At 45.7% G+C, this 24,605-nt stretch overlaps 1 protein-coding gene across 2 annotated transcripts in view; it reads left to right on the top strand.

Moving 5' to 3' along the window:
• Positions 1-24,605, top strand: part of TRPM4 (transient receptor potential cation channel subfamily M member 4) — a 161,155-nt gene that overhangs the window by 65,083 nt on the left and 71,467 nt on the right. For both annotated transcript variants that reach the window (XM_068241123.1, XM_068241124.1), the window contains exons 2-5: positions 1,572-1,630; positions 8,275-8,452; positions 16,335-16,515; positions 24,341-24,507. In XM_068241123.1, the coding sequence (XP_068097224.1) occupies positions 1,572-1,630; positions 8,275-8,452; positions 16,335-16,515; positions 24,341-24,507 (585 nt within the window). The remainder of the gene's footprint in view (positions 1-1,571; positions 1,631-8,274; positions 8,453-16,334; positions 16,516-24,340; positions 24,508-24,605) is intronic.

Genomic DNA, 24,605 nt, shown 5'->3' with positions numbered 1-24,605 from the left:
CTTTTCTCTATCCTTTCTTTCTCTTCTCTCTCATTGGTGGTACTGTGCCTCCCACATACAATTCACTCTGCTAAATAGTACTACACCGTTTGGTTATATAAACCCGTCAGTTGCTATTAGACTATATATTATGTGTAAAAGAAGTAGCAATACTTATGATCTCTGTGGAAAACGTATCTCCTTTTATTTTTGCTAAACGCTCATACTGTACTCTACTTGTTGCTGTATGATTAATACCGCTGTTATAACAATTTTTGGTGTAACCTCCCGCATGTGGGAGCTCAGTGCTGTCCATTGTATTGTACGTTGTTCCTTTTTGATGTTTTAAAAAATAAAAATTGATTTGTCAAAAAAAAGTATGATACACAAGGGGAGATGGCCCTGCCAAAGGCTTGCAATCTAGAAGGAGGGGGTGGTGAAACGAAAGGAGGGGGGCTGCATCGAGAAGTTTTCATCAGAGAGAATTAGGGCAGCTTTGAGGTGGGGTAGGCCTCCTTGAAGAGGTGAGTTTTAAGTGCTTTTTTGAAGGTGTTGAAGGAGGGGGCAAACCTGAGGGGCAGTGGGAGAGGGTTCCACAGTATGGGGCTGCTCTAGTGAAGTCCTGTAGTCGTGCATGGAAGTGGCAGATGCGTGGGGTGGTTAGGAGGAGGTTGTTGGAGGAGCGAAGTGGGCGGCCAGGTGCAATGCAATCACTGGGAAAATGCTGCATGCAGCATGTTTGAGATCGTCAGAAATCACAAACGCATCCCATAGGATTACTTGTGCAGCAGTGCTTTGCTGATCGATGGTGATCAGCAAAGCATGAATCGCGGGCAAAAGGTGCCCGAGTGTGAATGAGGCCCTACTCTGTATCCCTACCTTGTGTGTCTATCACTCCCCCCTCTTAGATTGTAAGCCTTTGGCAGGTTCCCCCCTTCCCTAGTGTAGTCTACCGGATCTTGTGCCCCTATCATTGTGCTCCTTTCCTATGACCACCTTGTACTTGAATTACTGGACCAACCTATAACCAGGCCACAAATCTCCTGATCATGTATCTTGTACATGATTGCCTGTTTGCCTTGGCTGTTTCTGGATAGTGTATACCTATATAACCAGGCCACAAATACCTATAACCAGGCCACAAATCGCCTGATCATGTATCTTGTACATGATTGCCTGTTTGCCTTGGCTATTTCTGGATAGTGTAATGGATAAGGGCTCTGCCTCTGACACAGGAGACCTGGGTTCAGATCTCGGCTCTTCCTGTTCAGTAAGCCAGCACCTATTCAGTAAGGAGATTTTGGGCAAGACTCCCTAACATTGCTACTGCTTATAGAGTGTGTCTTAGTGGCTGCAGCTCTGGAGCTTTTAATTATGCCAAGAGAAAATCACTATATAAATGTTATTTGTCTTGCCTTGTATAACTTTGTCCTATGTTGTATAGCCTTACTACATTACATCTGCCATCCTTTGTGCCATTGTGTGTATTTATGGTGTTAGGGGTCAGGCTGGCCCCTATGTTAGAAAGACTCTAGAGATCTGTTTTGTGCTGTTTTCTGTCCTGCTTCTAACTGGTTTCTTTCTTCCTATAGAGCTGGATTCCCAAGCTATTTAAGAAGAAAACATGCACCACTTACATAGAAGACCCCAGGTATGTAGTTGGTTCTATAGCTGTGTTTGATTGTGTCTCGTGTAAAGCTATCCATTGTCTGGAAGACTCATCAGTGATAGCAATGTTAAAGATGCACCGTAGTTACATATAGTGGAATGCAGTGAATCATTCAGGATACCCACTTTTACAGTGCTTTTCTTGGTTTCAGCATCAGAAACGCATCCTTTATCTATTATATTTCTGTATACTGGTATGTAGCCCTGCCCTCCCAGTGACTATTAAGGTCCGTACACACGCCGGACTGAAGGGAACGACGGGTACGTCGTCACCTCCCGCTGGGTGGGCGTTCCAACGACAGTCCGGCGTGTGTACGCACTGTCGGCGGACTGATACGGCTGCTTCTGAGCGATCCGCCCGGCGGATCGCTCAGAGACAGCCGGATCAGTCCGCCGACAATGTGTACACACGCCGGACTGTCATTGGAACGCCCACCCAGCGGGAGGTGATGACGAACCCGTCGTTGCCCCCAGTCCGGCGTGTGTACGGACCTTTAGCCTAGGCTGTTAAGCTATGCGGAATTCTCCTCCCAGAGCCTCCTGTAGACAAGTATGTGTTCTACTGGCTTTGGAACACAGAGTAAACAAACATTCCACAGAGCTGCACCTGACAGGACTAAAAATATTGCCACCTGTGATAAGTTTCAGAATGTAAATCATGGTGAGATGTACGAATGTAAATCATGATGTTGTTTTGCTCTCCAGCGGTGCCATGTGATCAGTGATGTCGATTTGCTCTCCAGCGGGGTCATTTGATCAGTGATGCCGCTTTGCTTTCCAGCATGGTCATGTGATCGGTGATGTCACTTTCTCTGGAGAGTAATTCCACTTTGACGGTGAGCATGAATTTCAACTTCAGAGCAATTGTTTTCCTCCACGGGAAAAAATATTGCCTGGGCTGCACCAAAACTTTGTATGGGATGAATCCGATTCGGAAGGCTGATGACTGAATACCAAACAACTTCACTAATTACTGAATTGTCTTTAAAGTGTGTCACCCAACGAGACGTGAGACGCAACTCTGACAAAGACATGGCAGTGGCATTGAGTTTGGGGGGTGATCTGGAAGGGGCAGCAGCTGACTCAGGGCCACTGAGTGGGAATTTGGCTGCAACAAATGGCCCCTAATGCTGCTTCTTGGTTGGGGAGGGGTTGGGGGGGTTGTTACTAGGACCGGCCCTGTATATTATCTAGTGCCTCATTTTTCTCTGTCTCTTCACAGTAATAAGCTGGTGGTGTTTCCATGCAGAAGATATGAGACAAATAAGCGCAAAGGTCTGAATCCAAGTGAATCAGCTTTTCCTAAAAGTGAATGCTACATTGAAAAGCTGTCAGCTACTGCAGTTTATATAACTATACAAATGCCTTGTAAAGAATTAATTAGGAAGGTGTGGCTGTTTGTAGAGGCTTCTATGGCAGCAGCTTGTCAACTTATCGTAAGGGTGAAGTTAATCGAATGCTGCCGTTGTTCATGTACTTTACACTTGGCACAAGTAACTTTGCCAAGTATCATTTCTTTGTCGTAATAATTGATAGTTAATCCTACGGATACCATCTGCTGCAGATACTTTAAGATTGAGAGCTCCTCCAAAGGACAGCTTGTAAAGTACTGCAGAAGATGTCAGTACTACGTACATAAATAAACATAATATTAATCATTGCCTGTGGATTGTAAATTGAACAGCAAAGAAATGAGGGTTTCAAATGCGTACAAATATAGCCAATAAAGCATAAATTTTGATTTATCACATAAATATCCTATGAGGACAAACATATATAAACGGTAGTATCATTGAAAGCAGACTGCCGCGTTTCGCTACTATGAGCGGCTACTTCCTCAGAGGCATGTAGTACAGGTACAAATCTCTGTGAATATAAATAAAAGCATAAACCGATCTCTTCACGTAGGGGATCAGGAAAGTCTACTTCATTCGGTTGATTTGAAAAGGACCATTTCATAGGGTAAGTACCCCAAAAAAGGGCTTCCTGTGCAACGTTCCTACACAGGAAGGATGTTAACGCTTAAGCCTGGCTCACACTTTCAACTATGATTGGCCAACCATTGACCAACTTTACCAACTCTATGTAGCATCAAAGCCAACAGATTTTGAATACTATTAGCAGATTGTGTAGGTAAGCTGTCGTACTACATGGAAGTGGTAAAATTGGCCAATCGTAATTGGATATGCGTACAAGACTAGCAGTTAGGGTATGGTCTGGTGTTAAGCCTGATACACTCATCCAATTTTAATTGGCTACTGATAGGCCAATTTTACAACTTCCATTTAGTATGAGAGCTTACCGACACAATCTGGTCATAGCACTCAACATCTTTTGGAACTCATTCCACATTGAAGAGATAAATTGGCCAATCATTGGGCAATTAGATGTATGTACAAACCCTTAAGCCTGGTATATGCTTTCAATAATGATTGGCCAACCACTGACCAATTTTACCACTTCCATGTAGTAAAGGGGTTTATCTACACAATCTGCTACTAGTATGTTGACCTTCATACTATATGGAGGTAGTAAAATTGATCAGTGATTGGCCAATCATAATTGAAAGTGTGTACCAGGCTTCAGGTCCAACAGATGTAAAATCCTTTGAACAGATTGTGGTAGGTAAGCTCTCATACTACATGTAGGGGTCAGAAGTTGTCAACCAAGGTTGGATGTGAGGCCATTACTTTAGGCATGGAGCAGATCTGCTGAACTGGAGTGAAGATAACATAATGAATAATTGCTCATTTTGTACGATATTAATTTATAAATCATTTAGTCAGTGTTTGTCCGTTGTAAAATCTTTCCTCTCCCCGATTTATATTTTGAAACTTATCACAGGTGGTGATGTCTTTAGTCCTGTCAGGTGCTGTTCTGTGGAATGTTTGTTTACTGAGAATTCCAAAGCCCAATGTAAATATACCCATTCTGCATGACTGGCAGGGCGGGCTACACACACACACACACACACACACACGCACGGCGGGGCTACACACAGCAGGGCGGGGCTACACACACACAGCAGGGCGGGGCTACACACACACGCAGGGCAGGGCTACACACACAGCAGGGCGGGGCTACACAATTACACACACAGCAGGGCGGGGCTACACACACACACACGGCTGGGCTACACACACACACGCACGCAGGGCGGGGCTACACACAGCAGGGCGGGGCTACACACACACACAGCAGGGCGGGGCTACACACACATACACACGCAGGGTGGGGCTACACACACAGCAGTGCGGGGCTACACACACACACACAGCAGGGCGGGGCTACACACACACACACACACACACACACACACACACACACACACACACACACACACACACACACACACTCTATGGCACTGCAAGGCCTCTTTAATGATGAACTGTACAAGAAAACTATGTATGTTATTACATGTTTACCTGAATGCACACTTGTGGTTGTGTGAAAATGTTTTATAAAATATCAGAAATAAAAGGAAAGGGTGTTTTATTTCAGTCTCACATGATCAAGAAATAACATCCATAATGCCTCACTTCAGAGTGAGCGGTTTCAATATGAAAATCATTTGTTGTAGTCTGTGAGTTGGTTCCCTGTAACACCTCTCACACGCCTTTACATAGACAAAGTGCACTGGTGATGGACACACAGCTTAAAATAAGTTGTGTTCCTGTAAAATGAAACAGCCTAGTTGTGCCGCACACCAGAGCTTCCCGGATATATGCCTGGCTTACAAGGCCAAGAAAGAATGGATTTGCATATGCAAAACACCTGTCCGGAATTGATGACTTATGGATGCCACTTCTCACTCATCTTATTCTTTTTTTTATAAAGGCAAAGTTGTATCTAGCGGTATTTCTACAGCAGGTTTGCTGTATACTTCCTCTTTATATCATATTTATGCAGCTCTCTGAGGATAATAATAGCTGGATCTAATGGAAGCGGTTTCAGGTATTAGAGATACAGGGCACGGTTATTGATGGAGAAACTAAACACAAGGCTTTTGAGAAATGAAGTCACCATTAGTGAGCAGTCTGCATTGCTAGTCCCTCCTCAAGCACTACACAGTCTTGTGAGGTCATGTGAGGTGTGTGAACAAGAAAGAGGGATACCTTTTTTTTAAAATGTTATTTTGTTAAAGAGAACACGAGAGGGTGCGGGAGAGGGGTACGCATATGGGACACAGAGGCATGTTCTCTTCCTCATGACTTGGCGTTCCCCAAGTTTGTTAGCAATCTATTGTTTCCATATCTTTTCAAATTTAGACACACAACCCCTTGCTATATATGCAGTGTTATAGAAATGTACAGCGTTATTAGTCAACTATTTCCAATATTACTTTGATGGAGGATCACATTGCTTCCAATTAAGAATAATGGCTTTCCGATAGTAAAATAATAGGAGTCCAACAAGAAAGCGTTGTGCTCTAGTGCGAGCCAGTGTGGTTGTGAGTCCCAGAAGACACCACGTAGGGTGTCGAGAAATTGTAATTTGGTCATGCACCTGCTGCCAATACAGGGGAAAGAGGGATACTTACCTTGGGAGAGGGAAGCCTCTAGTTCCTCCACGTCTCCCACCACCGCCGTTACAGCGCCTGCGCAGTAGCACTGGCCTAATCAGGTCGTGGCGGAAAAAAGTTAAGGCCAATTGGGTTTGTGCTACTGCACATGTGTGAGCTGTCCATAAGGGCTTGAATGGGCTGGTGATGGAGGATGGGATAAGCCTCTGGATTATCCTGAAATGAGAGGGTTATGGAGGCTGCCATATTTATTTCCAATTACACAATACCAGTTGCCTGGCTGTCCTGCTGATCCTCTGACTCTAAAGCTAAGTACACAGTTCTGACTGGCAATTTGCTTGCCAGCCAGAACTGTTAGCCTCTCAAGCCCTGTCCTTACCTTAGATTGTTCTGTGCCGAGAATCTATCATGTGCAGAGGACCACGACCCTCCCTGATGCACTGATGAGAGATCCAGCCTGCCAGTCATCTTGTTTGAGCTCAGGCCGACACGTATGCTGCAGGTTGCCTTTAATACATCCCTATAGTAACAGAATTTAGTTACAGTATGCTAGCCTGTACAGGACTTCACCCCAAACTGTCTTTCAGCCACACACAGTAGAAAGCAGTACTGTGAAAGCACTGAACTTTCTTTTCTTTTAGGGTGCATTCACAGTGCATTAGCAAGGCTGGATTTATAAGTTTTCTGCCCCTAGGCTAGGCCAAATTTGTTACTGCTTTCATTAAATATGCACTAGCACCCCTCCCATGTATAGTTCTGAGCAGCAGCTTCCCTGATCCACTCCCCATTCGCAGCCTTCCTTTTTCATCTGTAGCCTACTCTTCTACATGCAGGAACCCCTGTTCCATGGTCAGCCCGCCCCCTTGGGCAGTAGTCACTCAAGACCTGGGCCTTTTTGACCTTTCCAGAAATCCGTCCCTGTGCATCGGTTCCACTGCAGAATCATTCTGCATGTAAACTCACCGCCAATACAATTCAATGGGCCTGTTCACAGTACTGTGTTGTGATGGAGGATGTTATTCTTACTCACAGCATGCAGACTTTGAATTAACACACGTCCAGTCTCCATTACAGTTCACACCCGTTGTAATGCATGAGTTATACAATGCGCATAGTGTGAATCCAGCCTCAATCGTCATCTCCTTTCTTGGACGTCTCAAGTTACATTGCTGAGAACACTAGAGTCACTTTGAGAGTCTTATTCCCGACCACTGTTTCAGCAACAGATGTAACATTCTTGAATTCTCATTGCTCTTTGCACCAGTGACCACTAGAGCAATGAGATGCTAGGATCCTCTGTTCCTCACAGGAGGAGACCCTTTTGTCCTCCAGCCTAGCCACCTCCTCTCACTCTCACATCTAGCACTTCTCACGGGCTGCCCCTTTCCTTTGGAACTCTCTCCCTCAGCCGGTTCGTCATGCCCCGATTCTGGAAACCTTCAAACGTACTCTGAAAACACACCTGTTCCGACCAGCCTATAATTTGCTATAGGCAGCACTGAAGGCACACTGCCTCACGCACTATCCCCTGTGTTTCCTTCCCTGTTGTTTCCTCCCCCACTACCCTCTAGATTGTAAGCTTGAAAGAGCAGCGACTTCCTCCTAGTGTTTCTCATACTGCTGTAATTGTAACGTATGCACATGTACCAATTACACATCAACTATGTATGTATCTGTATTTATTCTATTCAATGTCATGACGGTACAGTGTCTTGTATTTCTTATTTATATATTTTTCCCCATTATTTGTTTTGTACTATGTACAGCGCTAGGGAAGATGTTGGCGCCATATAGATAAAAATAATAATAACATGGCAGTTCCAGCTTGTTTGTAAATTGATGTCACGTTGTATGCAGTTTGGAATCAGGCCAATTCTTGTCAATTTTGGATCCCAAGTGCAGTTTAATGTGCATCTTATTGACCGCCTCTAGTGACCTCCTTTTACAGGGACAGGAAGTGAAGGAGGGGGACATGAGATGAGCTCACCTGTTTGGGGACACTGACAGCAACCCCCATTCTTTTTACAGTAGGTATGGCAATGACATTTGTTATGATTGATCTAATGTGATTAATTGCTTGTCTATGTTTCTTTATTGTGTTTCAGAAAGAGAGAGGTGTGCCAGTGCGGCATTTTCAGGCTGAATCACGCGTCCGTGGCTGTGGAGGACAATTTTGGGGCGGCTATTGTGAGCACCTGGGACTCATCAGAACACACAACAGAGGAGCCCACAGATGCTTACGGCGATGTAGAATTTGTGGGAGCTGGGAAGAAACACAGCAAGGTGAGAAGTCATGGGACTTAGGACTGCCATTTTCCTACCAAAAATGTGTGTGTGTGTGGTGTGTGGTGTGTGATGTGTGTGTATATTTGTGTGTGTGTGTACTTATATACTGTGTATGTGTACATATATATTTGTGTGTGTGTGTGTGTGTGCAGGAATGTGGGAGGGGAGATAACAAGCTTCCCTCTTCCCTGCAATGTACCAGAATAGAGCCAGGCTGATTAAAATAAGATTCATTACAGCTGCCTGTTAATTGATTAGCAGGTCCTGGCTTGGCTGTGCTTAGTACAAAATTCTACTTCCTGTCAAACCAGAACTAGCATATTGAATTTTGTGGTTATCACTAATATTAAGCCTTTCCATGAGATATTTTAGAGAGAGGCCAGGGATTGCCTCTGAGTTCCTTGAGTGCATCCAGGGACCGTCTCTAAGCACCAAAAGTGGGGCCAGGACCGCCTCTGAGCACCGAGAGTGGGGCCAGGGACCGTCTCTAAGCACCAAAAGTGGGGTCAGGAACCGTCTCTGAACACCAAGAGTGGGGCCAGGGACTGCCTCTGAGGACCGAGAGTGGGGCCAGGGACTGCCTCTGAGCACCGAGAGTCGGGCCAGGGACTGCCTCTGAGCACCGAGAGTGGGGCCAGGGACTGCCTCTGAGCACCGAGAGTGGGGCCAGGGACTGCCTCTGAGCACCGAGAGTGGGGCCAGGGACTGCCTCTGAGGACCGACAGTGGGGCCAGGGACTGCCTCTGAGGACCGACAGTGGGGCCAGGGACTGCCTCTGAGGACCGAGAGTGGGGCCAGGGACTGCCTCTGAGCACCGAGAGTGGGGCCAGAGTCCACCTCTGAGCACCGAGAGTGGGGCCAGGGACCATCTCTAAGCACCAAAAGTGGAGTCAGGAACCGCCTCTGAACATCAAGAGTGGGGCCAGGGACTGCCTCTGAGCACCGAGAGTGGGGCCAGGGACTGCCTCTGAGCACCGAGAGTGGGGCCAGGGACTGCCTCTGAGCACCGAGAGTGGGGCCAGGGACTGCCTCTGAGGACCGAGAGTGGGGCCAGGGACTGCCTCTGAGGACCGAGAGTGGGGCCAGGGACTGCCTCTGAGGACCGAGAGTGGGGCCAGGGACTGCCTCTGAGGACCGAGAGTGGGGCCAGGGACTGCCTCTGAGCACAGAGAGTGGGGCCAGGGACTGCCTTTGAGCACCGAGAGTGGGACCAGGGACTGCCTCTGAAGACCGAGAGTGGGGCCAGAGTCCACCTCTGAGCACCGAGAGTGGGGCCAGGGACTGCCTCTGAGGACCGAGAGTGGGGCCAGAGTCCACCTCTGAGCACCGAGAGTGGGGCCAGGGACCCCTCTGTTTTACTCAGTCCTGTGGCTAAGCATCTCACACTGTCTGTAAAATCCTCCTTTTAAGTTAGTGCATCTATTTTCCGTATCATTGCTGAAAGTAATGAAATGAGCCCAGCCCAGTGATTAGTGACTAAGAAGAAGCTAATTTTAGAAGTACCACTATAAGAACACATTTCTTCAATTCTGGTTGCCATGTGGATTCAGTACTTAATTGTAAAAGATGTATTTAACTTCTATAAGAGACACACACGTTATCTGTCATGTATGCCTTTGTCCGCTAATTTTAGACCTAACACAGGGTTGTTATGTAGCATTCTCTGAAACAAGTCACATGTCAGAAATTCAAAGCAGGACTGTGCTCGAACCTGAAGTCCTGGCGCCGATTACAGACACTTCTTCACAGTTATGGCTTTCGTGAAAGGAGAGCATGCAAATGCCTGTATATTAAAATCACATGGCTAGTATATTTCCACTGACACGGGACTCTGTTCTGCTTCCATTCAAGACTAGGGTAAAAAAACATTTTCTGGATGCCAATATAAGGCCGTCCTGTGTAATATTTCTGCCTTCATATGCAGGCAATAGAGACAAGTCACTTTTTTATTCTTCTATTCTGCTTAAAAAGTAAGCTGTACACAGGCTTATTCTTGCCTAATTGATATAATTAATGCTGATGAAACCCAAATCTATCCCCAAACCTCCCAACTTTCTGAGATACAAAAGAGGGACACCTTTAGGCACGCCCCTTACACACTTTCAGCCACGCCTCCAAAACACCCCTAGAGACACATACCATGAATACATAAAATAAGCTATACATCAATTTAGAGGATCAGGTTAAAGAGAGTCACATAGACACATTTTAGCAGAGAAATACATAAGATCTGTACATCAGTCCTGAAAGAGGGACACATGGATTTGGTTCCAAGATAAGGCTTGTCCTTCCTAAAAAGGGGCAGGAACTTTGTCAGCATGATATAGGCACATTACATCAGCCCTACTGAACAATTATAAATCAACCAGTTTTTAGAGATCGTAGGTAATGATTGGTAGATTTTAGTAGCAGGTGGGTAGATTCTGAAGTTGCCGCCTGGAAGTGATAGTCAGGATTGAGTGGTGGGTAAATAGAGCTTTGCAATGAGTTATATTCTGACAGGCAGTGTGCATTGGTAGTTTCTAGATGAGTAGTGATAGTCAAATTTAAGTGGCAGGCAGATGGTGATGATTTTAGTGGCAGGCAGATAGTGATGACTTTAGTGGCAGGAAGATAATGATGATTTTAGCGGCAGGCAGATGGTGATGAGTTTAGCGGCATGCAGATGGTGATGATTTTAGCGGCAGGCAGATGGTGATGATTTTAGCGGCAGGCAGATGGTGATGATTTTAGCGGCAGGCAGATGGTGATGATTTTAGCGGCAGGCAGATGGTGATGATTTTAGCGGCAGGCAGATGGTGATGATTTTAGCGGCAGGCAGATAGTCATGATTTTAGCGGCAGGCAGATAGTCATGATTTTAGCGGCAGGCAGATGGTGATGACTTTAGCGGCAGGCAGATAGTGATGATTTTAGCGGCAGGCAGATAGTGATGACTTTAGCGGCAGGCAGATGGTGATGATTTTAGCGGCAGGCAGATGGTGATGATTTTAGCGGCAGGCAGATAGTGATGATTTTAGCGGCAGGCAGATAGTCATGATTTTAGCGGCAGGCAGATAGTCATGATTTTAGCGGCAGGCAGATGGTGATGACTTTAGCGGCAGGCAGATAGTGATGATTTTAGCGGCAGGCAGATAGTGATGACTTTAGCGGCAGGCAGATGGTGATGATTTTAGCGGCAGGCAGATGGTGATGATTTTAGCGGCAGGCAGATAGTGATGATTTTAGCAGCAGGCAGATGGTGATGATTTTAGCGGCAGGCAGATGGTGATGATTTTAGCGGCAGGCAGATGGTGATGATTTTAGCGGCAAGCAGATGGTGATGATTTTAGCGGCAGGCAGATGGTGATGATTTTAGCGGCAGGCAGATGGTGATGATTTTAGCGGCAGGCAGATAGTGATGATTTTAGCAGCAGGCAGATGGTGATGATTTGAGCGGCAGGCAGATGGTGATGATTTTAGCGGCAGGAAGATAGTGATGATTTTAGCGGCAGGCAAATAGTGATGATTTTAGCGGCAGGCAGATGGTGATGATTTTAGCGGCAGGCAGATGGTGATGATTTTAGCGGCAGGCAGATGGTGATGATTTTAGCGGCAGGCAGATAGTGATGATTTTAGTGGCAGGCAGATAGTGATGATTTTAGCGGCAGGCAAATAGTGATGATTTTAGCGGCAGGCAGATGGTGATGATTTTAGCGGCAGGCAGATAGGCCTAGTGCACACCGGAGCGTTTCCGCTGCGGTTTGCGATCTGCTTGCGGATCTGCTAGGGTAATGTATTTCAATGGGCTGGTGCACACCAGAGCGGGAGGCGTTTTGCAGAAACGCATATTTCCGGGCTGCTGCAGATTTTGGATTGCGGATGCGTTTCTGCCTCAATGTTAAGTATAGGAAAACCGCAAACCACTCTGAAAAACGGCACTTCAGAGCGGTTTGCCAGGCGTTTTTTGTTACAGTAGCTGTTCAGTAACAGCTTTACTGTAACAATACATGAAATCTACTATACCAAAACCGCTACACAAAACCGCAAAACGCTAGCTGAAACGCTGCAGAGAAATAAGAAACAGCGTTTCAAAATCTGCTAGCATTTTGCGGATCTGCTAGCGGTTTTTGGTGTGCACTAGGCCATAGTGATGATTTTAGCAGCAGGCAGATGGTGATGATTTTAGCGGCAGGCAGATAGTGATGATTTTAGCGGCAGGCAGATGGTGATGATTTTAGCGGCAGGCAGATGGTGATGATTTTAGGGGCAGGCAGATAGTGATGAATTTAGCGGCAGGCAGATAGTGCTGATTTTAACGGCAGGCAGATAGTGATGATTTTAGCGGCAGGCAGATAGTGATGATTTTAGCGGCAGGCAGATAGTGATGATTTTAGTGGCAGGCAGATAGTGATGATTTTAGCGGCAGGCAGATAGTGATGATATTAGTTGCAGGCAGGAAGTGATGACTTTAGCGGCAGGCAGATGGTGATGATTTTAGCGGCAGGCAGATAGTGATGATATTAGCGGCAGGCAGATGGTGATGATTTTAGCGGCAGGCAGATGGTGATGATTTTAGCGGCAGGCAGATGGTGATGAATTTAGCGGCAGGCAGATAGTGATGATTTTTAGCGACAGGCAGATAGTGATGATTTAGCGGTAGGCAGGTAGTGATGATTTTAGCGGCAGGCAGATGGTGATGATTTTAGCGGCAGGCAGATAGTGATGATATTAGCGGCAGGCAGATGGTGATGATTTTAGCGGCCGGCAGATGGTGATGATTTTAGCGGCAGGCAGATAGTGATGAATTTAGCGGCAGGCAGATAGTGATGATTTTTAGCGACAGGTAGATAGTGATGATTTTTAGCGACAGGCAGGTAGTGATGATTTTAGCGGCAGGCAGGTAGTGATGATTTTAGCGGCAGGCAGATAGTGATGATTTTAGCGGCAGGCAGATTGTGATGATTTTAGCGGCAGGCAGATAGTGATGATTTTTAGCGTGGTGATTTTAGCGGCAGGCAAATAGTGATGATTTTAGCGGCAGGCAGATAGTGATGATATTAGTGGCAGGCAGATAGTGATGAATTTAGCGACAGGCAGGTAGTGATGATTTTAGCGGCAGGCAGATAGGCCTAGTGCACACCAAAAACCGCTAGCAGATCCGCAAAATGCTAGCAGATTTTGAAACGCTTTTTCTTATTTTTCTGCAGCGTTTCAGCTAGTATTTTGCGGTTTTGTGTAGCGGTTTTGGTATAGTAGATTTCATGTATTGTTACAGTAAAGCTGTTACTGAACAGCTACTGTAACAATAAACGCCTGGCAAACCGCTCTGAAGTGCCGTTTTTCAGAGCGGTTTGCGGTTTTCCTATACTTAACATTGAGGCAGAAACGCATCCGCAATCCAAAATCTGCAGCAGCCCGGGAGTATGCGTTTCTGCAAAACGCCTCCCGCTCTGGTGTGCACCAGCCCATTGAAATACATTACCCTAGCGGATCCGCACCCGCAAGCAGATCGCAAACCGCAGCGGAAACGCTCCGGTGTGCACTAGGCCATAGTGAGGATTTTAGCAGCAGGAAGATAGTGATGATTTTAGCGGCAGGCAGATGGTGATGATTTTAGCGGCAGGCAGATAGTGATGATTTTAGCGGCAGGCAGATGGTGATGATTTTAGCAGCAGGCAGATGGTGATGATATTAGTGGCAGGCAGATAGTGATGATTTTAGCGGCAGGCAGATAGTGATGATATTAGTTGCAGGCAGGAAGTGATGACTTTAGCGGCAGGCAGGTAGTGATGATTTTAGCGGCAGGCAGATAGTGAGGATTTTAGCAGCAGGAAGATAGTGATGATTTTAGTGGCAGGCAGATGGTGATGATTTTAGCGGCAGGCAGATGGTGATGATTTTAGCGGCAGGCAGATGGTGATGATTTTAGCGGCAGGCAGATGGTGATGATTTTAGCGGCAGGCAGATGGTGATGATTTTAGCAGCAGGCAGATGGTGATGATTTTAGCGGCAGGCAGATGGTGATGATATTAGCGGCAGGCAGATGGTGATGATTTTAGCGGCAGGCATATGGTGATGATTTTAGCGGCAGGCAGATGGTGATGATTTTAGCGGCAGGCAGATGGTGATGATTTTAGCGGCAGGCAGATAGCAATCAGCAGGACCTAGTGGCAGGTTGTTAGTAAAAGGCATGCAGAAGGTGACAAGTAGTGAGCACAAATACTGAGGGTGGAGCCACAGTGATTACACAGCTGTACAGTAATGGGTGGTAATGTATGGTGAGTGCTGGTTCCACCTACTCCATACCCAAATTCTTCTTGTCCCACAGATCTTATGTTTGGGTCTTTTTTATAATATTGACTATTTCACTACTGTCTGACTTTTAAATTATTGAATGGCTTATTTTAAAACATAGTGTGCATTTCTGCTGTCCTATTGTGGAGGCATATGTAGATGTATAAGGTAAATACGGAACCTGACTTCTGAAAGCTGTTATGACCCTGGTCATTGATTTTCTGCAAAAAAAATAAAATTAAATTAACAAATGGTAGCGGGATTTGTATTGACACCTTGGTGATTCAGTGATACTTGCCCATCACTACAGCTGCAGTGACTGACTGCAAATACCGGCTGATGCCTCTTTCTTAAACAGGGACACTGTACTGTCTGTGAAAATGCTTTAAACAAACCTGCAATCTCAATCATTGTATTAGTAATAATAATTACATTTTATCCATAGTAAAAAAAAAAAAAAATATGCATAACATGACTGACCCCCCTGAGGACTGAGGGACTTTTTCTCAACCTAATGTCTGCTAAAAAGGAAGTGGAAACAATGTAATGGGGGAAGGGGGGGGGGGGGGGGGCTGGCTGCCCTTTATGGTGTTATTTGTTCAACGCAGGGACAAATTTTCCCATACACACATATTGATAGCTCAAATGGGTCCTTTCGAAACTGCCTAACCTGTTCACACAAAGGAATTCAAGTTTAAAATAAATACAATATAACAAATATAAAACAAATTGAGTGAATGGTATGATATTTCACCCAAATCCAGTGATATATTGGAATTAAACTCAGAATTTCCTCTCTGCTCCAAAAGATTAGACGCAGCATGATGAACTTTAGGGACAAAAATTACACTTTATGGAAATCTTAACAAACTTGAAGTATAGAACCTGGTTTCACTTTGCAGGGAGTACTGAAGGGGTTAAACCTCTGTGTTTACTGTATGGAGAGAGAGCCTGCTTCTGCAGTCTATTCACAGTTGCTGATAAGAACTAGGGCAGTTAGACACTTTGATCTCCACAAATGAACACAGAAACACAAAGCAGTGAATTTCTTCAGTAACTTGAGTGCTGTGCAAGAGTTCAATTCCGATTTAATATATCTTTTTGTTACTGCCACACATCAATGCTCACTGGTTCCCGAGGCTCAAACTGAATTTGGAGCCCTGGCATTGTAATTTTTTGAACTTCCTACTGAGGTTTGACACTGGTCCAGATAAATGAACCAATGGGAATTCAGATTTTAAATGTCAATTTCCTGCTGGTATTTATTTAAAGAGGAACTATCGAAAAATAATTGCTATTTGCTAGTAATTACTGGAAATATACTGTATGTGGCATTTAAAATATTAGTTAACGTTGATAGTTGTCCTTTAAGTTGGCCACTGAAGATTCTCATTGGTCCATTTAGCTGGTCCAATGGGAGGCTTCAGTAAGAATTCCACTATAATTCCACTATCCCAATGGGCAGAGAGACATGAAGCAAGGCATACAGAAGAACACAATTAAAGAATAGCAGAACCAAAACAGTGCTGAGCACTTATCTATCGTACTGCTCCTTTGTCTTTAGAATCTATGCTTATAACGGCTTAATTTCTTGATCATTCCAGTTTATTCGTCTATCAAATGAGACTGATCCCTCCATTGTGTATAACTTGATCACCCATCACTGGAAGATTCCTCCGCCTAACCTTGTGGTGTCCGTAGTTGGAGGTGATGGCGACTTCAAGATGAAAACATGGCTGAAAGACATCCTGAGGAAAGGACTGGTCAAGGCTGCACAGAGCACAGGTTAGAGGTCAAAGAGCTCTTGTTATAAGTGTGTGTGAATATTGAAGCTATGGGCCTCAATTCACTAAGCAGTTTAGACTAGTCTACAGATGGTTTTTAGTCTACTGATGGTTTGGTCAGTTGCATCAAAGGGGACTTCACTATTACCAAATGTTTTAGACCTGTTCTTAGACCTGGTCTAAACCATTTAGCCATGTATGGCCGCATACAGTCAAAAATGGCGCAGAGTAAAAAATGGCGCACCGTTCTGCCGATCATAAAACGCTATTTACCGTTTTAATGTAAATACATTAAAACGGTAAATAGCGTTTTATAAAACAGAACAGTGTGCCATTGAAAAATTCAGGGAGCTAGTCAGAGGAGGTCGGGCTGGAGGAGAGGCAGCGGGCAGTGGGCTGGCAGCGGGGGTCGGGCTGGAGGAGAGGCAGCGGGCAGTGGGCTGGCAGCGGGGGTCAGGCTGGAGGAGAGGTAGCGGGCAGTGGGCTGGCAGCGGGGGTCGGGCTGGAGGAGAGGTAGCGGGCAGTGGGCTGGCAGCGGGGGTCGGGCTGGAGTAGAAGCAGTGGGCTGGCAGCGGGGGTCGGGCTGGAGAGGCAGCGGGGTGGAGGGAGTAGGATTAGGTAGCATGTGTATACATTACATTGGCCCGGCGTTCGCTCCTCACTTCACAGCTTGCACGAGTCCTGCATCCAGCCAATCACCATGCGGCTTCACTTTCCGCATGGTGATTGGCTGGATGCAGGACTCCTGCAAGCTATGAAGTGAAGGAGCGATCGCCGGCCGGGACAATGTAATGTAAACACATGCTACCTAATCCTAATCCCTCCACCCCGCTGCCTCTCCTCCAGCCCGACCCCCGCTGCCAGCCCACTGCTTCTACTCCAGCCCGACCCCCGCTGCCAGCCCACTGCCCGCTGCCTCTCCTCCAGCCCGACCCCCGCTGCCAGTCCACTGCCCGCTGCCTCTCCTCCAGCCCGACCCCCGCTGCCAGCCTACTGCCCGCTGCCTCTCCTCCAGCCCGATCCCTGCAAAAAAAAAACAACACATATAAAACCATAAATATCGTTTTAAGTGCAGCGCCATTCTGACACTATTGGCGCTGTGCGCCATTTTTGCCTGTCCCCGTATGGCCACCATCAGGGTCACAAAATCTGCATTGTGATGGGGGGCATACGATCTGCACATGCTGTGTTGGGGGCATAACATCTTCTCTGGTTAAAGGTGTCTGAGACACCCATGTGATGTGAAACAAGCATGCAGCTAATCCAGTCAGACTTCAGTCAGAAACATCTTATCAGCATGCTTGTTTAGGAGATGACATATAAACTCCATAGAGATAGTGTCCTGGCCCAGCTTTCAACCTGGTAGGAGTGCTATCTGTGGGCTGGTGCACACCAAAACCCGCTAGCAGATCCGCAAAATGCTAGCAGATTTTTAAACGCTTTTTTTTATTTTTCTGCAGCGTTTCAGCTAGCGTTTTGCGGTTTTGTGTAGCGTTTTTGGTGTAGTAGATTTCATGTATTGTTACAGTAAAGCTGTTACTGAACAGCTACTGTAACAAAAAACGCCTGGCAAACCGCTCTGAAGTGCCGTTTTTCAGAGCGGTTTGCGTTTTTCCTATACTTAACATTGAGGCAGAAACGCATCCGCAATCCAAAATCTGCTGCAGCCCGGGAGTATGCGTTTCTGCAAAACGCCACCCGCTCTGGTGTGCACCACCCCATTGAAATGCATTACCCTAGCAGATCCGCACCCGCAAGCAGATCGCAAACCGCAGCGGAAACGCTCCGGTGTGCACTAGGCCTTAGTGTGCATGTATTTTTTTTTTTGCATTTCTAGAAGTGTTAACTTCACTGTATGTGCTATATATATTTGTTTCATTAGCCTAAAGGTGCGTACACACACACTACGGCTGCCAACGACGGGTCCGTCAGACCCTCCCACTGGGCGGACTTTCAGGCGACAGTAGCGCGTGTGTACGCTCTGTCGGCGGACTGATAAGGCTGTTTCTGAGCGATCCGCTCGCCGGATCGTTCAGAAACAGTCTTATCAGTCTGCCGAGATGACCTGACTATGAAAAGTTAGTAAAATCTTTCTATTGTAGTTACACATATAAAAAGTATTTCTATGAGTGACTTTCACTATTATCGTAAGAAATGAAGTTCTTGGACTGTATCTCCCGCCACTTTGATCAAATAACACTTTAAAAATGTCTGCAATTTTTTAAAACTCAAAACAGTTTTGAGCTGCTGCAGGAGTTGTTATAAAAGTAAATACCTCATATTCTTTTTGAATGCAACAGAATTTAAGCCCGACAAAGCCTGCAAAGCCGAAAGCTTGCTTGTTCTTATTCTTTTTAGTTAGCCAATAAATGGTATCATCCTGATTTAAAACTTCTTTCTTTTTAAATGTGTATCTGAAGATTAACGCACTCACACACCAGTACTAGATATGGTCTGTACTCTATAGAGTAGCTTTATTGTTTTATGATGTCACAGGTTTACTTTAAGGTAAAATGAAGTGTACCAGGCATAATTAATTTGTGCATATTTCCTCATACACACCTTCAGTATGTTGAAATGTGCAAATACCCCAAGCTAGCCTCTCCCATTACTGTCCTTTGTCCATAGTCAAAGCGTGTGCGTATGGGTGTAGTGCTGCAATGATGAATACTGACATGTGTAGCATTAACCATGTTGCTGGTTCTTATGCAGTAATCTTAGGCGTTAGGTCATAGGTGGCAGTGGCACATTGCCCCCTTTTGGCAAATGTGCAAATCACCAGCTGAGACAGTATAATGGGGCTATAAAGCAAAGTTGGACAAAAAGCTATCATGATGTTATTTGCCTAAATATATTTTTTGATACAATGTTTTGAAAAACTCAAAGGGTAATGGGATAGTGAGGGAAAGATCCAGTGTTCTTGTAGAAAATATTAATCTTTTACAAAGCTGTTTTCCCTGCTCAAGAGCTTCCATGTTTACAATCATTTTGCCAAATTTGTTTGTATAGTTGCTAATCAGCTTGCTGTACTTTAATGGCAGACCACTCTCTTCCATAGGCTGCAACATTTGCTCCCCTATATACAAATCGTGTTACGTTTGTAGAAAATAAAGTACCAAATATGTTACCTGAATTGTAATAGTCAGATATGTGATCATGTGACTTGGGTAGTTTTGCTAACAGACAGGCTTCCTAGCACACGCCTTGGCAACTTGTTTATTTATCACATGCACTCTACACAAACTACATCATTTGGCTACACCACTTCCTTTGTTGATTGCAGTAGGAGGAAGTGTGGATGACAGCACAGCCACACCCCCTCCTGGAGGGCAATGGGATAGCAAGAAAGTGTGGCATTTCACGAGGGAAGGGAAGTTCAGTTAGGGCTCGTTCACTCCTAGGACGTTTTGCATTTTTTTTTTTAGCGCCAGCGATTTTAAATATCTGAGCGTTTCCTCTGCTTTCTGCTCAGCAAAGCGCTGCATGTACCATTTTTAGGGCGATTTTGCTACAACGGAAGGTATAGGAAAAGCGCAAAACGCTCACAAAATCGCTTTGTGCAGCAATTGCGTTCGCACTTTTAAGAATAAATACATTATATTTATTCTTTTCTGGGTCAAATAGTTCACTTCCAGACTTGCGTCTGGAAGTAAAAACAAAAACAAATCGCTCCGCAAAAGTGCTTTACACAAAATTGTAGCGCGAAAGCAAGTTCTAGGAGGGGGAAAAATAACTCACAAAATGCTGGCGTTTGCAATTCGATTTTAGATGTGAACAAAGAGGGAAAATATTTGCCATGAGGAACTGGAAGTGAACCATATGGGACTTGGTGGGTAGCACTCTCTCCTTGTAGCCCTGGGTCCCTGGTTTGAATTTGGGCCAGGAAGCTATATGCATTGAGTTTCCATGTTCTCACACTTCCCCAAACACACAGATAAAGTTAAAGTGTACCCGAGGTGATAGTGTTATGGAGGCTGCCATATCTGTTTCCTTTTAAACAATACCAGTTGCCTGACAGCCCTGCTGATTTATTTGGCTGTAGAAGTGTCTGAATAACACAAGAAACAAGGATGAAGCTAATCTTGTCAGATCTGAGAGTAATGTCAGAAACATCTGATCTGCTGTATGCTTGTTCAGGGTCTATGGCCGAAAGTATAGAGGCAGAGGATCAGCAGGCCAGCCAGGCAACTGGTATTGCTTAAAAGGAAGTAAATATGGCAGCCTCCATATAACTCTCACCTCTAAGCCCCCCCCCCCCCCAAAAAAAAGTCAATTGGGATATAAATGTAAAGTCCTGTGAACCGAGTCGGGACAAGGTCCTTCAGCGCCCAAGGCTGAGGCACCAAAGTGCGCCCCTCCATCCCTCCCACCCCAGCCATCACACATCGATTGCTATTAGACTAAGAGGTGCTCCAGGGCCCCCAGCACCTTAATCTCTAGTTATCTGGCTTGCAGTCGCTGCCACGTATCCCCTTTTCTTATTTCTCTCTGTTTCAAACATAATGGGGGGGGGGGGGGGGATGATAGCTGAGTGAGTCAGGCCCCATTCACACTTGCGGTTCGAGTCCGCAAGTGTCCGGGGGCCGCAAAGAGACCGTACTGGTCTCTGCGGTGGCCACAAGTTGCCACCAGTTGCGGATCCGGAATGTATCAGTTCCGGCTCCAATAAAGTAGCCGGAACTAGATACATTGCAGTGTCAGAAAGGCACCGCAAGCATGGGGGATACCGGCGTGTAGTCCGGGCCCCCCAAGTGGCATAGGACTGGTGCTGGAAGCATCCGGTCCTATTGCCAGTGTGATGAGAAACATCCGTTTCTCATTGCACAGCATGGCCGCATGTAAAGGGTCAGGATCCGGCCCGGGTGCGTGGGCCGGATGACCGGACCCGAAAAATAGCGCATGTTGGAAAACTGTCCGGATCCGATCTGGCTCCGTTCTGTACGGAACGTACGCATGTGAACGTCCGCATAGACTTTGCATTGCTATGCGGAACGTACGTTCCGTTTGCACAGTATACGGTCCGGATCCGATCAGGCGGATCCGGACAGCGAACGCTAATGTGAACCAGGCCTTATGCGCCGCCTCCTACTCAGCGCCCTGAGGCTGGAACCTCTCTCGCCTCTGCCTCGGCCCAGCCCTGCCTGCGAAAGATAAAATATTGCAGTAGTCTTTTTGTTGTAGAGACTTGACCTTGAATTGTGCACACGTTTACCATCTGCCTTGTTTCAAGGGTTCAAGTTTATGTGTGCTTCCGAAATGCTTAACATAAAATAAAGCATGTTGCCGGTGGCTTTGTGCCTGATTCACTGAAATTCCTGTGTGAAGGCGGAGCTGTCTCTGTGGAGATCAGCATCAGGTCACTCACAAAGTGCTTCAAGCAAACCTGCCAGTTTACAGCCACCTCTGACAGGTAATTCTAGTGAGCAAATGTGCTGCAGAAATATGACCTACGTCAGTAATCCTGTGCGTTCTTACACCTTTGAAATCGCCCGACTACCCTCATAAACCACCAAAACACACAGAATGGGTTCACACAGGTTTTATTGACGAATACTCAGTGAAATTGTGCGTCAAATTATCTTGGTAGGACTTTGTGAAATGATATAGCTGTTTAAACGATAGCTGTTTTCTTTTTCTTTTAAAAAGGAACTGTAGTGAAAATAACGTAATAATTTTTTTTACATTATTCACTTATAGATTATTTAGTCAGTGGTTGCACATTGTAAAATCTTTCCTCTCCCTGATTCACATTCTGAAATTTTTCACTGGTGGTGACATCTTTAGTCCTGTCAGATGATCTCTGCGGAATGCTAAGAGTTCCGAAGCCAGTACAAAATATACCTGGTCTCCCAGAATGCTCTGAGGCAGGAGAATTTTGTATAGCTTATCAGCCTAGGCTAAGAAACACTCGGAGGGCAGGGCTACATTCAATATACAATCACAAACATTGGTCCGCATGATAGCCGGGGGCCCCAGGTCTCTTTCACTAGCTGGGGCCCCCAAACAACCATGCGATACCCAGAGGGAAGTGTGGACAAGCCCTGGACCTCTCACCTCCAGGGAACTCACCCCACCACCTCTAAACTGAATGCTAACTGCAACAAACACAATTGCTAACTCCCAGCTAGAGCAATCTCCTGCCTTTATCTGGTCAGCAGATGCCAATCAGCCAATCAGGTGTACTGTTATACACCCTTTGCCTGCTGTACCAAATCTAGCAGGAATTGTATAAATTAGCATTCAGGTGGGAGGCTTCGGTTAGATGCAATCGTAGATTGCATAGTTTTACAGGGACGCCCCGTGTAGGCACATCTCCCACACGGTCCCCTCCCTAACCACTCACCTGTCAACCGCATCCTGGAAGCTTCTACAGACAGCCACTGTGTCAGAGAGCTTGTGAGAATAGTTTGGTGAAGGACCACTATCGTGAAAAAAAAGTAGGCAGTTAAAATCAGACAGAACCGACAGGTTTTGGGCCAGTCCATCTCCTCATGGGGGATTCTCAGGTTTTTTTTTTGTTTGTTTTCAACAGCTTTTCCTGAACAGCAGTTGCAAAGTCTAACTGACAAAATAATGTGTAAGGGCTGGTTTCCACTGCAAAGTGATGCGAATGCGGCTACCTAGCCTCATCGCATCACTTCCGCTGCTGCCCGCGTCACTTCTGCATCTCCTAGTGGAAACGGGCCCTAAGTGAGTAGGGGGGCTGGCTGGTATCTTACTATTTTGGCAGTTAAACTGCCGTTCAGGAAATGCTGTTGAAAACAAAGAAAACCCTGATAATCCCCCATGAGGAGATGGACTGGCCCAAAACCAGTTATGTCAGATTTTAACTGCCTATTTTTTTGCGATAGTTGTCCTTTAATGACACTATGCAAAGCACATGTACAGGCGATCATTATCATTATAAACTACAGTACCAAAAAAAAAAACAACAGTTAAAGCGGTCCTCAACTCAACTTTTTTCTGCTTTAAAAGATACACAACAGCATAACAACCTTTTAAAGAAAAAAACATTTCTTTGTTACAGGGGACACAAATCCTGCAATAAATCTGCAGTGTGTCTACTTCTTGCTTTCATGGAAGCAGACCTATTGTTAACATCCTGTGTTTACAAATTAGGTGCTCTGCAGTGGCAGTGGCAGAGGAGATTCCTGAGCTGACACAGCTGACGAGATCAAATTACAGTTGTGATTAGTCACAGATGATGACAGGCTAAACTCTCTAAATACATACAGGGTGCATTTCTCTTTGTTTTCCTTCTGTCCTGTGCAAGAATTCAGGTCCAGTTTAATGCCTATGTGGCTGGGGGGCCCTGGTGTAGTCGCAACCTCCGCATCCCCTGATGCTACATCACTGGAATGGGCAATCGGCTTATTCTTCTGTGCACTGGCAGCTACTCTAATGAACCCAGACCTAAACCTCAGCATGTTTCATTTACTGGTCAAGTATGTAAATGGGGGGGGGGGGGGGTTCCTACTAATTACATAGAAATAAATATTACTCTGAATGTTACGGTAAGTAGGGAGAATGCGCCAACACTCCTCTCACGCTGTTTACATATACAATAACTGGATTATCTGGAATCACTCCATTAATTGCGTAATATGCAACTACAATCAGCAGAGAGAGGCATAAATGTTATGCAACTAACCGTGTAGAAGGATAACGTTTATGCTTCTGTGGTACATTAATGAATAAATGGAATGACTCCGGTCTGTCTGGTTGAGCTGCGATCTTCTGATATGGAGCATAAGGTCACAGGTGTAAAGCACTGTACAAATGTTTCTTCATACCGGGGTTCTCATTGAATGCCTTCCTCCCCACAGGAGCCTGGATAATGACCGGCGGAATGCAAGTAGGCATCGGGAAATATGTAGGTGAGGCAGTGCGAGATCATGCCACGGCCAGCTCCAACTCCAGAACCAAAGTGGTGGCCATGGGCATCGCGCCGTGGGGGATCGTCAATAACCGTGACAGCCTGGTGAACCCTAAGGTAAGAGATGCATCTTGACAACAGCTCAGTGGTTCATGGACATACCAATGAATATTGTACAGAAGATGGTAGCAGGGGCATAAAGAGACTTAATAGGG

The sequence above is a fragment of the Hyperolius riggenbachi genome, chromosome 6 (genome assembly GCF_040937935.1).
Source record: "Hyperolius riggenbachi isolate aHypRig1 chromosome 6, aHypRig1.pri, whole genome shotgun sequence".
Taxonomy (NCBI): domain Eukaryota; kingdom Metazoa; phylum Chordata; class Amphibia; order Anura; family Hyperoliidae; genus Hyperolius; species Hyperolius riggenbachi.
The sequence above is the reverse complement of the archived record's forward strand: the minus strand, read 5'-3'. Positions and strand labels throughout refer to the sequence as shown.